This window comes from Salvia hispanica, chromosome 2, assembly GCF_023119035.1.
Source record: "Salvia hispanica cultivar TCC Black 2014 chromosome 2, UniMelb_Shisp_WGS_1.0, whole genome shotgun sequence".
NCBI lineage: Eukaryota > Viridiplantae > Streptophyta > Magnoliopsida > Lamiales > Lamiaceae > Salvia > Salvia hispanica.
This window is the reverse complement of record NC_062966.1, coordinates 34,379,079-34,395,687: the sequence shown is the minus strand read 5'-3', so window position 1 is coordinate 34,395,687 and position 16,609 is coordinate 34,379,079. Positions and strand designations below refer to the sequence as shown.

The window sequence follows — 16,609 nt, the reverse complement described above, 5'->3', positions numbered from 1 at the left end:
GAGTGGAGATTAGGAGCATAAAAATCCTTAAGACAGGTTTGTTTGTCGTTTTTATAATTTCATGCACTAATTCAGAGGCTGACCCGCACTCTCGCTGGCGGCGCGTGCACTATACGACAGGAGATCATTGACTAACCACAGCCACATAGTTGAAGGCGAGCCAATTAGACCAAAATTTCAACAAAAGTTCTACTTTTATTTATCTCAAATTACAGCTGTACTTTTTAATTTATGATGTTTTCGATCTTCACTTTAATTTATTTCAATTGTAATATTTTTAGGAGGGAACATCTTTTTTTATCCACGAACTTTGAAAATATCATTTGAGGTCCATCAATTATGAGTTAATATTATTTGAAGTACTTTTTTACTATTTCCAAGTTTTTCTGGACGAAAATACTCTCAATACCTTAAAGGGTATATATTGTTAATAAACTTATCATATACTCATATTTTTTTATAAATATCTTTACAATATATTTTAGACAAATTTTCTAAATATAATTTGACTTTCAATATTATCACTTAATTTTGTGACAGACAAGTAAAATTGTTTCTTCAACTTTTTATATTAATGAATTTTAAAATTGAATAAATAACTTTCCTTCAATAATAAAAAATTGAATAAGGATCTTTTCTTGCATGTCACAGAATGAAGTGATAATATTGAAGGTCAAATTATATTTAGAAAATTCATCAAAAATATATAGTAAAAATATTTATAAAAATATGAGTATATGATAAGTTTATTAGAAATATATACCTTTGAAAATATAGATGGTATTTTCGTCCAGAAAAACTTGGAAATAAAAAAAAAATTATTTCAATTGATATTAACTCATAGTTGGCAGACTTCAAATGATATTTTCAAAGTTCATGGACCTAAAATGATACTTTGGCAAAGTTCATGGACCTAAAAAGATGTTCCCTCTATTTCTAAAATGACAACACATAATTAAAAACTTTGAAAAATCTTTAACTAAAAGTCCTAAAATGACATAATTTAATTATTAAATTAATCTTCATGTTATTATAGTTTGATTTCGTCCATCCAATGTATGTATCCCAAGAGCTTCTAATTACGTTTTCGAATTTATTGCTTCACTCGTCCAACTAATATTTTGGGACAAGTTAGAGCCTTCTACTTAACAACTTCCACTCAACATTGACTTTGTGTGCACATTATTCATCATTTTAGAATTTAAATTAATGACATTGAAGTATCTGTTAGTTGAATATTAGCTGAAGAAATAAAGCTTTTGAATATCACCCTAGCTTGTGACAAGAAATAAAGCTTTTGAATATCACCTTAGCTTGTGTCACAGTCGTATATCTTATACAAATTGGTGATATAGTCATTGAACTAATAGATGTCATCTACATTCGGCACATCTTTCAAAGATGGTTGTAATTGTACTCTAGTGTTCAATCTAATTTCATTACGTTATATATTTTTTGGATATTCTCTCAGAGAGCTTGACTTTTTTAATCTGTTGCTATTCAACGAGTATTTAAATATGTTGATGTAGAGGCACGTCAATAACTTGTCTAATCCATCAAATACTTTTTTTTGCGTGTGCGTAGTGTATGGAATTTTGGTTATTAAATGAAATGGAAGAAGAATGTTTAGATGATAATTGTTTTAAATATAAATAATAAAATTAATCGGTGCCCCCTAATCATATGGGATGTATTATGTATAGAATAGTTGAGCTTAACGGTTTTCAAGTCATAACTTTTTTTTTTTTGCCATTCAACCTTTTCTTTTATCTACAATGATTTTCTTTGAACCTATAGATTAATAAACCAAATTTAAAATGTCAAATAAACTTTTATAAACCAAGTGTGATGATTCGATCTACAAGGTCTTATAATGTGATTCTAATTTATTGCTAATATGTTACACTTGGATTAATGAGTGGATTCATTGTAATTACTAATTAGTACACATAATTCATTACTCGGTGTAGTATGAGACCAGATTAGATGATTTGACCCAAAAACGGAAAATATTGCTGTATGATGAAATTGGTCGGACATCATTATTTAAACCATAACTATACTTTCTGAATCAGTGTTTATAACTAGTCATTTTCATACTGAAAAAGTAGATGCAATTCGTAATAATTCTCCCAAGGTGAATAATTTCTAGTATAGTGCGCTACAGTTTGTATGTAATAAAACTATACTCTTTTCCCCTTATTAGTAAATTATTCCTGCAAATCATTAAATTAAATTAAGCCTTTAATCTATTTATTTAAAGTCATAAAAAGGGTGAAGTGGTGGCGCGTCGCCGGGAGTCAACGGCAGTAGGAAGTCACGTGACTTTTCGCTGTGCGGCACGTGGGTTCTGTAAGCGGGGCCCGCCGGGGGGATTTTGTGAATAGTATAAAATATAAGGAGTGCAGAGAAAGAATCTGGAAATCGGGAGAAGGTTGATTTGTAGTGGAAAGGTGGAATAATTGAGAGGCAGGTATTTGCAACTTGGTCCCTGGGTGATGGCCCAATCAAAGTATTTGGGTCAGATTTGGAATACATATTTGGTCAAGCTATTTAAGTTTGATATGCAGAGGATTGGGTGCAATAGGTCACACTCATTTAATGTTGACTATGATCAATTCTGTGATTTTGACATGGGAGCTTGATAGGTAGTATGGATCATATGAAAATAAATCTTATTCTATTAGTTATCAATTATTATTCAATCTGATTGTGGTGGACAAGAAATAGTTTAGGTAATTTGTTGTATATCTCTATCGAGTTATAAATGCATAATGCATCCACGACTCAAGTCTAGAGATGAGCCAAAAAATCAAATTATAAATATTATTTGAAAAAACATGTTTATTTTCGATGATTAATTATCGATCACTCCAATTATCTAACAATAACATTTGATATAATTGTTTTATACTCCTCCCATGAAATAATATTCGTATTTGTTATTTTAGTTTGTCCATAAAATAATGTTCACATCTCCATTAACTATATTACTAAAAGTGCGATCAGCATTTCACTAATATTTTCATTCATTTTCGTTCATATTTTTTTACATCAACACCGAATCAAAGTGAAATTAATATCCTTTTTAAGTCAACTAAGAGTACTCCAATTATTTAACAACAACATTTATCACTCTTCGTCAACTAATAGAGTATAACACTTGTCTTATTAGGTGTCCACAAAGTCCACGAAGGTTAAAGATTGTGCCTCTATCCTTTTTGAACACTATCATGGAATAGGAAGATAAATTTCTACACAATAAAGAATTTAAACAATCGATAATTATTCATCATTTTTAAAAAAATTTTATACACTACATTAACTTTAAATTTGTAACAAATCACATAATATAATGTTTAAATATTAACAAAATCAATTTACAATGCACAAAATCAATAATCAATATGTATTAAAATGATCATCCGTAGTGCAAAGCATAAAATGAGAACATGAAAGTACACAATCGAACAATTCATACCATATGTATTCGATGAAAGGACAAAAAATTAGCCCAAAATTGGTCCATATTTCATAAATTTTTAATTATTTATCCATGGTCAATTAGTAAATAATCCGCATGTTAATTGTTAAATATGGGGTTGGACAAGCGTTTACATGCACCGACTAAACTAAATTAAATTAGTATTGGAATAAATTAACGGAAATTAATGTGTTTCGCCTTAATCATACAAATATTGTTAATGTCTAGTAAAACCTCCCACTCACTCCACTTAATCACACATTTTAATAGCCTTTAAATCATATATATTTAATATAATATAATTTTTTAAATTAAATGGCAATCTTGTAAATTTCTCCAAAACTTCCCTTTTATATATTGAATAGATTACCATCGCAATATTTCTTACTACTATTTATAAAAACCATATTACATCCAACATCTTAACTTGATATTTATACACCTCCTATACTAATCAAATACTACTAACATTATTTTATCATACGTATAATTGATGCACACACTTATTAGGCACATGGAATACTTTTTTTTATCATAGTATAATTGATGTAATATAAATATATAAATTGATGTGGGGGTGAGAAATTTTGGTAATTTAAGAGAATTATTTTTTTGGGTTCATAGAAAAAGATAAAGATGAAATTATTGGAGGTGTGAAATGATGTTATGTGTTGAGCAAACAGACATCCCATGAGGCATATAACTTTCAAACTATGAAATATTGTTGTCCGTTTAGAGAAATCAATTACTATATTTTCTTGACATTGATTTTTTGGGAGTTATCCAAAAATGAATTTGAGATCAATTATGATCTGGATTTGTATGTGGTTGGTCATGTGTTATTTCACTCAAATCATTATATCACATCACAGAATATAATTACAATCGATGGTTTAATCGCATACAATTGATAAAGTCTAAAGAACATAGCCTTTCTTAAAATGGATCATTGCACCTTTTTACTAAATTGAAGACTTTCCAATATTCATTTTTAGGGGAAATCGACCAGTATTTTAATTTTTGTCACAGAAGGAATCTTCTGTGTCCATGGATCTCTTAAAAAATATAAATAAAAAAATCTTAAAATATTGATCGTTATTTTAAATTTTAATTTATTGACAAACTCTTAAAATAGAATAATACTCGATAATTTACTTTTTCCTTCTAAATAATTTGGTGGAAAGAATGAGGAATGAAAGATCAGTTGAATACCTAAACTATTGATCTTTTAATGAAATGATCACAACTCGATTTAATTTTAATTAAATATCCATTTTTTTTTATTTTTTTAGCATAAATTTCTGGAAGATATGCCATTTATGCAAAATAATTTTCTCGAAACAAATTAAATAATTGATTCGATATATAGGTATGCTTCACACAAAAGGAGTACATTTCATTCAATTTACGCGGCATATCATAATTGTTAATGTACGGATCCTAAAAAATTGACAATTTCAAAACGAGAAAGTGGATAATTCAATTTTCTCTCTCAAGAAAATGATCCACGAGTTTTTATAAAATCAGTAACAGATTATTAGTATTAATTAATATCATTGTCCGTTTTATTAATTTCATTTAATGTCTTAATTTAAATAATGAAAAATATTATCGAAATACTCTATAGCTTCTTGTTATTCACATGTTCACAACGCACATTGTACTAATTTATTAATGACTTTGGTCCACATTTTGTGCACACAAATCATGAGTCATGACGCAGACTGTAGAGGGGGGCAATTTATTTATTTATTTATTTTGATAAATTGGGGTCAAATTTCTGCTCATTCCGTTCGGCGATAGTAGAGGCGTTTCTTTTTGATGTGTCTTTTTTTAAAAAAATTGTAGAGGATAAGAAGTAGAAGTTCATATCCTACAAGTATCTATATTATGAAAACGACACAAAAATTTTCTCTGGAATATGTCATCATTTATGCGGATGTGATAAATTTCATTGTAGAGAATAACCTTTCTAATATATGTGTTGCTACTATAAAAGTAGGACCATTTCATTGATAAATATTTAGTGCATTAAAAACCGTTCATTAAATAATAGTCTCACACTTTTATATGGTAATGTGTATTTAGCAATATTATTAGAAAAATAATACATACTACAAAATAAATTGAAAATTAAATTTTGAAGCGGTTAGAAAATCATAACCAAAATTTTAAAGCACATAAAATAAGTTTCATAGTGAAAGAATAATATCTATCATACGATCTCAATTCCTATAAAAAAACAGTAGTAATAAATTATTAATAGTGGCAAACATAAAATCAAATCTACCGTAATAACAAAATAAATAATCACAGTTTAGCATTAAATCACATTTTGGATTGAGCTAGGGGTTTTAAGTTGTACTCTTAATTAATAAGTAATAGAGTCGAGCCCAATAGAGTAATAAGCCCAATAAAAAAAGAAACTGAAATAAGTTACTATGAATCAGCAGAGAAACACATCAAGCCCAAAACTCTTATTAAGACCGGAGACGTTTTCCGAGCGTTCTTCGGGGAAGACGGTGCAATCGGTCGACCTCGCCATACCCCATCTAGGTCCGTAGGTCCGTCACTGCATAATGCAATAAATAAGCCATTTTAAGGCTTTAATTATTGTGTTTATCTTCTTAATATCTATTAGTACTAGTATTATCTTAAAATCATAGTAATTTATTATTTTTGTTGTACATCATTAAATGCTAACATAAATTTGTTACAATGATACCACTATATCATTGCACTTGTGAAGATAGTAAAAGGTCATCTCAACCCTCCTTTTTTAACGTAGCCACTTTAAGTCTACATACTTATTACTTATAAAAGTACATAATGATGCATTAATCGAAATTAAAACAATTAACAGAAACATCACAATAAGCTCTCATATAAAAGTACAAAATCATTGCTATCAAAGTAGTGCAAAGCACCAATTGGCGTTGACGTTGAATATTCTAAGTTATACTAAGTCATATATTTGATTTCTCACCAAACGCTAAGCCATTTAATTCACTTATTAATTATTTATTTATTTCAATTTGGGATTTTGTTGGCCTGCGATCTAACCACTCCAACCGTGAGAACTAAGATGAAATTATCCACCTTTAATTTTTACATTTTTTGGGTAATTCTATATTTAGTTCCACAATTAATTTTGTATATTATGCTCTCTTTATTCTTTACCAAACCATTGAAATTAAACTCGAGTACTAATTATAACGCCAAAAGAAGAAATGAAAAAAACAATAAAATCGCCTTCTTACCTCAAACTTTCACATCATGTCCATTTTAATTGTATTAAAATTATTTATGGGATAATCCGATAATAGAATACTTTTCAAACAAAAGCAAAGAGACAAAGAAATGCAAAAATTTATAGTAATTCCTTTTTAGGTAACATTCTGGATCATAATAAATTAATTATATTAATGTTTTCTGATCAAATTTTTAGAACACAATCCATTCACCGCGGCTAATTTAATTAAGAACTATTTTTTTATATTTTATTATTGTGTGTTAATAAAATACTCATTGTTAAAAAGAATAATAAAATAAGATGGAAGAAATAAAGATGAAAATTCGTATAAAAATAAGAATTAAAGGCGGACTTGGCCAAGACCAATATACTCTTTATGGACCAAACCAATGATCTTAAAAGTTTTATTAAAATCAAAAGCTGTCTGCCTAAATGATGAATACCAATAAATTTACATAATTCCTTTCACCAAAACCCCATGTGGTTTAAAAATTATTTTGTTTTCCATCTAAATAAAGAGGCGTTTCATTAAATCAAGAACAACTCCACCAATACTATGTGCAGATTTGATTTTTTAAAGTTGATCAAGTCATACGCAGCTGATCAAGAGTCTTCGGTTGCTGTGGTTTGAAATGGGTGAGTTTTCTCTTTGAAGTTCGGTTTTTTTCCAAGAATTTACTTAAAGTTTCTTCTTATTTGTGTTGCCATCGTCAGTTTCTGTTGGTTTTTGGAACAGATTTGTAACTTGCAAGCAGTTTATCCTTGATGCCCTTTTGATGAGGACGTCCATGGTTGTGATAAAAATCTGGTCTTTTTAATCCTTATTTTGTTCTTTTAGGAAAGCCCTTGAGAATTTGAATTTATGTTACTGAAATTCCATAATTTGTAAATGAATGGGTAGCTGGAGTTATGCGAGATGATATTTAAGGGCCCGGGAGAAAAAGGTGCAGTTATGTTGAAAAATGAATTTAAGTGCAATTGAGAAGCATGAAGATGAGGGTTTCTTGTATGCAATCTTTGCTCTATGAAATGTTGGGATGTAAGTGATTGGCTGGATTATAAGGCTGTTATCAAGAAGCTGATTATGAACCTTGGCGTTTCATTATTTTCTTCTATTATCGGTTATTCTGAGGTGTGAAGTATTATCAAGGAAAAGAAGTGGAGGGGATTTGGAACTTTTCTTCCCAATCAAAGGACTATATACGTTGCCTTGAAATGTAACATACTAGCATAACCATATGATGGTGTTGAATTTCTGTTACTTCTTGGTAATTTGATGCAAAATACGTAGTTTGTTCCCACACAGAAATGGCCTATTAGTATGTCGTTGTAACTAAAATATATGTTCTTGTATTAGTCCGATCTATTGCTGTTGTTTTCCTCTTTACTTTCATTATCTCTGCCATTTAACTTGCACCTTTGCCATGTACAGTTGCAGTGAATGAAGTACGCTTCTTGCAAGATGTTCCTGTCTTCTTTTCCTAACAAAAGACCAAAGGATGGTTCAACAGGCTGATTTGGTTATTATTGGAATCTGTGTTGGCTTGGCAGCAGGCATACTTATAGCTTCTCTCGCATTTTTTGGCATTCGCTGGTACAAGAAACGTGCTCGTCTTCAGCAACGTGAAAATGAACGTTCTCCTTCTACTCTTCCAATACGTAGACATGGCTTAAATACGAGCGTTGATTTTAGTGCATCTCTTTCAAGTTCTGTGACTAACGGACCTATCGAGCCCATCCAGAAACCCCAACATTCTTGGTGGAATAATCATACCAAAGACCGATTTGCTTCTGTATCTGGCATTCTAAGATACTCGTACAAGTATGTAACCTGAATGGTTCAATTCTCCTCATATTACATTTTCCTCAAGTGTTACTCTCGTCGCCTTCTTGAATAAAGTATATCAACAACTTATAAATGGTAGTCATTAGTAAATTGTGATATTGAAGAATTATATGTAACTCGATATACTTTCTTGTGCATATTCAGAGACATTCAGAAGGGGACACAGAACTTCACTACTATTCTGGGACAGGGTTCTTTTGGCCCTGTGTATAAAGCTACAATGCCTGCTGGTGAAGTGGTTGCTGTGAAGGTTCTTGCGTCAGATTCAAAACAAGGGGAAAAAGAGTTTCAAACTGAGGTAAATGGCAATGTCCTTGACAGTTTGCTTTGATTGATCCTTGAATAAATACTATATTTTTACACACTCCATGTCCCAGCTAGGCATTAGTGTGAGCTGTCATGATATCATATGCATCAGCTGTCACATAACTTATGAATTATTAACCCCTTTGGGGGGGAAGTTTACTTTTCATGATTGATAACAGATGTATTCTTGAGTATTTTTATCCTTATTATCCGGATTTCTCCAATCCTACCCTTTCAATGGGATATGAATGAAGCAAAATTGGCTCAATGATAGAATTTAGCAAGAGCCTTGTGATATTCTAAAGTTATAACCCATCTAAGTTAACAATGGATTAGCCTATACTAAAGTATTACTTTGAAAAAGTAACAGAAACGGTGGAGCAGTTGAGTTCAAGATTTTCTAAGTGAATCTTTTTCGAGTTCAGAGTTTTGACTGAATATTCTTAAGAGCTTTTGTGTTTATTTTATTGGTGTAATCTCATACTCCCTCTGGTCTCCATAGTAATAGGGGCATTTCATTTTGCGTACTCATTTTGACAAAATAATTGTAAATAGTTAAAGTAGACAAAAAGTAAAGTAAGAGAGAGAATATTGTAGATAAGACTCTTCTCGACATTATTCTCTCTCTTACTTTACTCTCTCTCCACTTTAACTATTTAATATCATTTTTTCAAAACGAGTGCAGAAAATGAAATGCCTCTATTACTGTGGAATGGAGGGAGTATATATTTGTGTGCATGCTCATGCGGATCAAGTCAGCTTCTTGTCTTATTATAATTTGCTATTCTTCTTTTCAGGTTTCTTTGCTGGCTAGGTTGCATCATAAAAATTTAGTGAATTTAGTCGGATATTGTGTTGATAAAGGGCAACACATGTTAGTATACGAGTTCATGAGCAATGGAAGCTTGGAGAACCTTATATATAGTAAGTTAATAAGTTGAGAGTTCTTGAAGAGCTACTGCATGTTTTAAATGATTAATTCTTGCTTCTTTATCTTGGTTTCTTACATTTCAATTATTGCTAGACTTCTTTGTAGGGTATTAAAACTGTTCAAACATTTTGTGTTCAACTCTAGCTTACCATGAAACCTTTTTTATTTCTTATGAACTGCTCTCTCTCTATCACTCTCTCTCATATTGTTTTGGGTTTAATAAGACGTGCTCGTGTATGCTCAGATGATGTGGAACAAGCATTGAGTTGGGAAGATCGGATTCAAATAGCACTAGACATTTCACATGGCATTGACTATCTTCATGATGGGGTAGGCTGAATGGTGTGATGATAATTTAATTATTTTGCTATTTTGGGGTTTTGATCACAAATTTGTTGGATTTTTTGAAATAGGCAGTGCCTCCTGTCATACATCGAGATCTTAAGTCAGCTAACATATTGTTGGATCGTAACATGAGAGCAAAGGTAAACATGTATGAATACAACCGCACACACCTTTTTCTCTTCTTTGTGTTTGATGCAATTTTTACTGTCATGAATGCAACAAAAGAAAGTTGCTATGACTTAGAGAATAGGTTTTCCTAGAACTAGATTCTTGAACAACGGCATGGCCTGGGGATTTATTTGTGTAATTTTATCAATGAACTAATATACATCAAATAAAAAATAATAACAATAACTTTGATTGTAATTTTCAATAAATCACAATCTCTAGTAGTAGGTTCTGTATCTGGATGTGAGCTAAACCGTATAAAAGAGCAAGGACAACACTTTGAGCCTAATTATTTTGTTCATGGACAGATCATATAACAAAACAATAGAGAAAAATAAAATTCTGGGATACACAAATATGTAGATTTGAGCTTACAATTGAGTCTATTATTAAACTGCATCAGTTAAATGTCATTTTTCCCTTGAAGTTTTTTTTATAGGTAATCAATTGCTGACATCACTAAAATATAGGACAAACACCTTTCGTACCATACGTAGGTATGAGTGATATATTCCAGGAATTGTGTATTCATGCAAAATTCGTTTAACAGGTTGCTGATTTTGGGCTGTCGAAGGAAGAGCATTTTGATGGCCGCAACTCGGGCCTTAAAGGTACATACGGATACATAGATCCCATGTATATATCCACAAACAACTTCACAACAAAAAGCGACGTGTACAGCTTTGGTATTATACTCTTTGAGCTCATCACAGCCATCCACCCCCACAAGAACTTAATGGAGTATGTCAACCTTGTAAGACCTATGATTCTCCCTCTCCTGAATTTTGCTAACAAGAGCTTGCACTTTTGTCGATTTCCTGACATAATTTTCTCGATCTCCTCTAAGGCCTCCATGAGCCTGGATGGTGTGGACGATATAATTGATGCAAAGATGGCAGAGACATGCAACATCGAAGAAGTGAGGAGTTTAGCCAAAATTGCTCACAGGTGCTTGCACAAAACACCCAGAAAGCGGCCTTCGATGGGGGAGGTTTCCCAGGCCATTGTGAAGATAAAGCAGCAGAGGAGGCGCCTTGTTAAAGAGGACACCATGTCTTTTGCAGGAGAGGATTTATCGAGGGCTGTGAGTCGAATCGAATGCCAACAGCTGGAGCTGAGACGAATGGCCAGCATTGAGGAGAGGCCCAATGAATGATTTTGATTCTTTTTGGAGAAAGAGTTACAGTCTGTAGTGTCTATATAGATTTAGGGCTGTTAACTGTAATGTGAGTCAGGACTCATTACTTGAGTTTTTCAATTATAAATACCTCTCTTTTTTCTCTAAATGGAGTCACCACAAATATAGAAGGCAAAAATTTATTTAGACGTTGAAAAGGCGTGTAGCATAACATTTCTCTATAAATGATATTTATCACTTGATATTGCAATAAAAATCTTGAAAGTGTGGAATCATTTCCTAAGAAATTGAAATACCAAAAAAGATGGTAAGAAAGGCAAAACATGTTTCTCAAATGTTATCCAACAATCAGCAGCAGACCTATTCATTTTCCTAACAGAGTTTTCTACAATCCTGCAACTCAAAGGGTGATTTGAATCTGTACAGATTCTTAAATAAAAGAATCGTGTAAAGGCCGGCCTCATCCTCATCCTCCTGCAAGCATCTGTTCTCATAGTCTACACACGAGCTGTGTGCTGTCAATGTAATCTACACGAGCATAATATACGTGCCAAAAATGTCAAGTATCTGCAGCAAGGCATTCCTGTGGGTTGCTATAAAAGTAATCTTCCTCCTTCGGTCTGTCTGGGATTATAGCGCGCTTCTTGGGGCTCCCCACTCGGTTTTCATGAGCCTCCTTCACGTGGAATGAGAACTCGTCCCAGCTCAACGTTCCTTCGTTGTATTGATCGATCAAACCAACCAAAATTCTCCTGTTAAGTAGAATAGTCTTCTTGAAACCTAAATACCTGGGAAAAATTACAAAGCTTTTTTAATCCACCTAAATAGTTGAGTGGGAAATCACAATGCAAAATGCTGTGTATTTTTCCTCGACCAAGATCAGAATGCACAGCAAACCAGTACATATGTTACAACTATGAAAAGATGGCTAAATACACACCTGCGATGTCCTTCTACAACTCTAGCCATATTTCCATCGTACGTGGGAACAAAAACATCACTCTCCAATGAAACAAGATAGTCCAGAGCAGCCATCTGTGACGAGTGATTCTTGAAAAACGACAAATCAGAGGGCTCCAGCAACATTTCCTTTGTAACCTGTTTGCAGATTCAGCACCGTGATCAGAAGAAAGTATACTTTTTTAACAAGCTACATATTTAGGTCTTAGCACGATCATTTGCTGACCAGATTGGGGAACGCGTTAGTTAAACTTTTCAGTCGCCTTTTGCCACCATAAATCTCTCCAGCTGCTATGTATATTTGAACATTAGGATCGATACCAAGAGCCCTCAGCACTAAAGCAGTTTCTTCAGGCGTCAAAGGGCATAGACCGTCTTTCCTTTTAAGGTCGGGATCTATGACTTTCTCCTTCCACCCAGGGTTAGAATATCTAGTTACATCAGGTATTCACAATCAGTAAAAGAATGTCATACGTTGTCCTCTATGTTTACAAGAAGTAAAATAAATTTACCTCATTGCAGTCAGTTCATTTATCTCATTGGTGTTGCAGCCTCGAGTGCAGCCAGAAAAGGACAGCATGTCCATTTCGTATCTAAGGTGGAGCACAAGGAAAGAACCTTTTCGTCTCAGCATCCTGACCACTTTTCTGCCCAACTCCTGGATTGGGGTAGTAAATCTCAGTGCATTGAAATTCACTTTGCAACGTAGCTTCTGAACTTCGAGTGGCAATCCGTTGTTGGCAAGGCGAGCATCAGTTTTATTTAAGCGTACAACTTTATGCCTTTTAAGAAGTGGAAGAATCTGCAAATATCAGAAGATCATCATCATCATTGCTAAGAACTCATACATGCCATTGGGCCCACAAATGTCAAAAAAGGTAACATTTAATCATATAAGCAACAAACTGTTATTCTTCCATCCGAAAGACCAACCTGCTGATGGTAGTAAGAAAGATTCGACCAACTAACAGGAGGCAACTCATGGGACATTCCACGTTCTACTCTCCTTTTAAGCCGTGGTGGAAGTTCTTTCAGTATCCTAACCTCATCCCTCAATGAAAGAATGAAGTGATCAACATCGAATATATCCTGAAAATCACTGCAGCAGAGATAACAAAATCTAATAAGCAAAAGACACTGGTGATATAGGATGTGAGTACATGGAGTAATTTCTATTGACCTCGGATCCGCCCAAAACGATGTTTTATCCAATTCAGGGACAATTAGAGTAATGTTAAGGTGTCTGGCTATGGAAACCATATCACAAATCTGCAAAGCAGAAGATAACAGCAACTCTGGTTAGGGAAAAACCAAAAAGTAGTTTGTAAGAACAAACTAAAAACTACGAAAAACTCACAGCTGCTCGCATTTGGTTGAGCCCTCCATTGCAAGAAACAACAAGGTAACCATTATTGTTGTATACTCCTAAAAGAGACCAGAATCAGATCAAGCTGATTTGAGCAAAACAGAAACCATAATCATCCAAAAATGGAAACAAGCATATAACAAGTATCTTCAACAATTTAGGAAAACCAACACATCTCCCAAAACAATTAAACAGCTAGAGATAAACTAAAAAAGCACACTATCCCAGAATCAAACACTAGACACCAAAACCAAAACAAGAAAAAATCATGAAAAATGAAAACTAACTCTTAGGTGGAAGATGAGGCCGTTTGGGCAGAAAAGAAGACACATTAGTTGCATCATGCATAATGGGAGGGATGGAACAAGAAGGCCAGCTCTTCAACAACTTTGGCCCCCAATCTTCTCCAACTGCCACAAATTGCATAATGCATATCCATATCAATAATGTGGTGATTAATCTCAGAATCCATAGCTTCATTCTAGCATGAGAGAGCCTCAAATACATGGTCTCCGCAACTTCCTTTCCACCCAAGATATTCATCCCCACATTCCATTGCGGATGGCTCTCCTCTGCCTCAACCCCATCCTCCAATTTACACATTTTCACGCCCTCAAAACTTCATAATCAAGCAATGGATTTTCAAGAACCAGAGATAGTGAAAAGAAACTGGTGTGTGACAGTGAGAGATTGATGCTAAAAAGTCGTTTCAACCGGCAGCAGAATGAATATATATATATACTTCAGAAGAAACACAATAAAGATATGATTTTTCAATAATTTGAAGCTGTCTTTACGCAAAACAAGGCGAATCTAAATTGTGGAAAACTGGTATTAAATGCAATCGCCTCGAGAAATCAAGATTTTCTAATTGGAAATTCACAATTTTGTTAATCCAATTCAAACACACGCAATTGTTTCATCTAATTAAAATCCAGCCACAATGCGAGACTTCCACATGAATCTTGAAAACGAAACGGATGAAATATGAGAAATCGAGAGACCCTATTCAAGAATTAGGAATTGCTGAGTGATGAAGAGCAGTTGATGGAAAAAGTGTTGGGGTTTTAAAGATGCTAAAAAAAACTGAAAGTGGCAGTAGTTACGGTCGGTGCAAGCCAATTTTTTTTCTTCTTTGTTTAATTTGTTAATTAATTTTTGATGAGAATGAGGCGTGTATTTTGGAAATATAGTTTTGTTTAATTCTAAAAAGATACGATAAATCTTGCTAACAGAATATACATAATCTTTTTATGAAAATATATTGATTTTATTCCTTTGTGAATAAATCAATAAAATATTTTATTATGTATAGTATACTTGTATGGATAACACTAGTAAATAAATAAACTCCAAATTAATGGAGTATAAAGTATAATTAAGTTTTGTAGCCTACTTAAATTACATATTAAATGTTTTTGTTTTATAAAAGAGATTCTGTTTTGAACTCTAAATTGGAGGTGAATTGTTCACTAATTGTAATGTACTAACTACATTAATGTATGTAAATAGTATTAAATGTCGATAAAAACAACATAATTGTTTAGGTAAATAGTATTATAATAAGTAGTAGTAGGCTTCAAGAAAAACCTAGTGGCGATAGGAGTTAAAATTTTTACACGTGGAAATATGTTGCTGTCACAGAATATATTAGGTGGAACATTAACGATTTTAAATATAGCAAGAAAACTATAATAACTCAAAATTTAGAATATTTTGGGTACGATAAAATTCCAGGCTATTTTCGGTAATATTCATGTCAATGATCTTGTAATTTCAGTAAAAGATTTGTGAGCTGGTGCAGTCCAAAATTTTTGGTTGCATTTGCCTATTTTAAGCTTTTATATATTTTTAAAATTACATGGAAGATATATTAAAAAAGAAAGGAAATAAAAGCATTTATTTTAGTAAAATAATATCGTTTAAAATATTATTAAATGAGTGAGAGTCGTGAGATGATCGAGAAATTAAATTATAAAGTTTTGATAGTAAATACAAATTTTATACCTTGTGAAAATAACCCTAAATAGAACTTTTCAAATTAGGGTTAACTCAAAATAAAGAAATAAATTAAAATATAATTAAGAAATCGAGTCTAACATTTTGAATTGCTTTTCAATTGGTTATGATTTATTGTATGATTGTTCTGTTAGTGCAAAACGCTCCAACTCCACTTGGTTGACTGCATCGATTAGTTCCGATTTTTGGCAGGAAAAAAATATAACTTAGTTAATGGAGTAATTTATTTTTGAGTCGATCGAGTAATTAATTTTTTTTTTATATTAGCACTTTAAAATGTATATTAAACATAGTGTATGTATGTAGTCTTATTAACTATCAATGTGCATCTGGTTAGATGGGCAAGAGTCTTGTTTGATTCCAAGTCAAGTTTTAGGTAAAACATCAATAAAGGAAGGGGAAAAACCTTATGCACTCTTAAATTTATTCTAAGTGGTTATTATTGATTTCAAAAGGCTTCCCTGAGTTTCGTATCATTTTAATAAATAAGGAATAAATTAGAGTATCACCTAGACACCTAGTATACTAGCAAAATTCAATCAGAAGTAGTATTAATTTGGATATATGCACAAGCATTATCATAAAATAAAATCAGTATATGTTTTCAAGGATATTAATATATACAAAGAAGTACTCTGATTCATTATTTTAACAAAATATAAAACATATAAATGTCACAAGTGGAGTAGTAGTTGAGTCATATAACTTTTACCCACCAGCTTTTTGCTTCTACATTTTATTTAGCTCAAGATTCTTAGTTTAATTTCAATACCATATTGTAATCTACACCTGT

General features: G+C 32.3%; 2 protein-coding genes across 6 annotated transcripts; one reads left to right on the top strand and one right to left on the bottom strand.

Annotated features, from left to right (window-relative positions):
• The first annotated feature begins 7,176 nt into the window (after nucleotides 1-7,176).
• On the top strand, nucleotides 7,177-11,619 carry LOC125205489 (calcium/calmodulin-regulated receptor-like kinase 2). 3 transcript variants are annotated; one of them, XM_048104461.1, is made up of 9 exons: nucleotides 7,177-7,373; nucleotides 7,474-7,528; nucleotides 8,170-8,559; nucleotides 8,728-8,881; nucleotides 9,687-9,813; nucleotides 10,065-10,150; nucleotides 10,234-10,305; nucleotides 10,884-11,087; nucleotides 11,181-11,619. In XM_048104461.1, the coding sequence occupies exons 3-9, from the start codon at nucleotides 8,237-8,239 to the stop codon at nucleotides 11,487-11,489; spliced, it is 1,275 nt and encodes a 424-aa protein (XP_047960418.1). In that variant the 5' UTR covers nucleotides 7,177-7,373; nucleotides 7,474-7,528; nucleotides 8,170-8,236; the 3' UTR covers nucleotides 11,490-11,619. The 3 variants fall into 3 exon arrangements, with proteins under 3 accessions (XP_047960418.1, XP_047960417.1, XP_047960419.1); XM_048104460.1 differs by lacking the exon at nucleotides 7,474-7,528 and having other exon boundaries at nucleotides 7,178-7,373; XM_048104462.1 differs by lacking the exons at nucleotides 7,177-7,373; nucleotides 7,474-7,528 and adding an exon at nucleotides 7,567-7,954.
• Nucleotides 11,620-11,729: 110 nt separating this feature from the next.
• Nucleotides 11,730-14,844, bottom strand: LOC125205487 (rhamnogalacturonan I rhamnosyltransferase 1). Of its 3 annotated transcripts, none has more exons than XM_048104458.1 (8): nucleotides 14,085-14,843; nucleotides 13,789-13,856; nucleotides 13,612-13,700; nucleotides 13,365-13,530; nucleotides 12,944-13,233; nucleotides 12,658-12,862; nucleotides 12,412-12,569; nucleotides 11,730-12,259 (listed from the first exon to the last, which is right to left on the bottom strand). In XM_048104458.1, exons 1-8 carry the CDS (start codon nucleotides 14,398-14,400, stop codon nucleotides 12,031-12,033), a joined length of 1,521 nt encoding a protein of 506 aa, XP_047960415.1. In that variant the 5' UTR covers nucleotides 14,401-14,843; the 3' UTR covers nucleotides 11,730-12,030. The 3 variants fall into 3 exon arrangements, with proteins under 3 accessions (XP_047960415.1, XP_047960416.1, XP_047960414.1); XM_048104459.1 differs by having other exon boundaries at nucleotides 13,365-13,700; nucleotides 14,085-14,207; nucleotides 14,303-14,393; XM_048104457.1 differs by having other exon boundaries at nucleotides 13,365-13,700; nucleotides 14,085-14,844.
• Nucleotides 14,845-16,609: the final 1,765 nt, after the last annotated feature.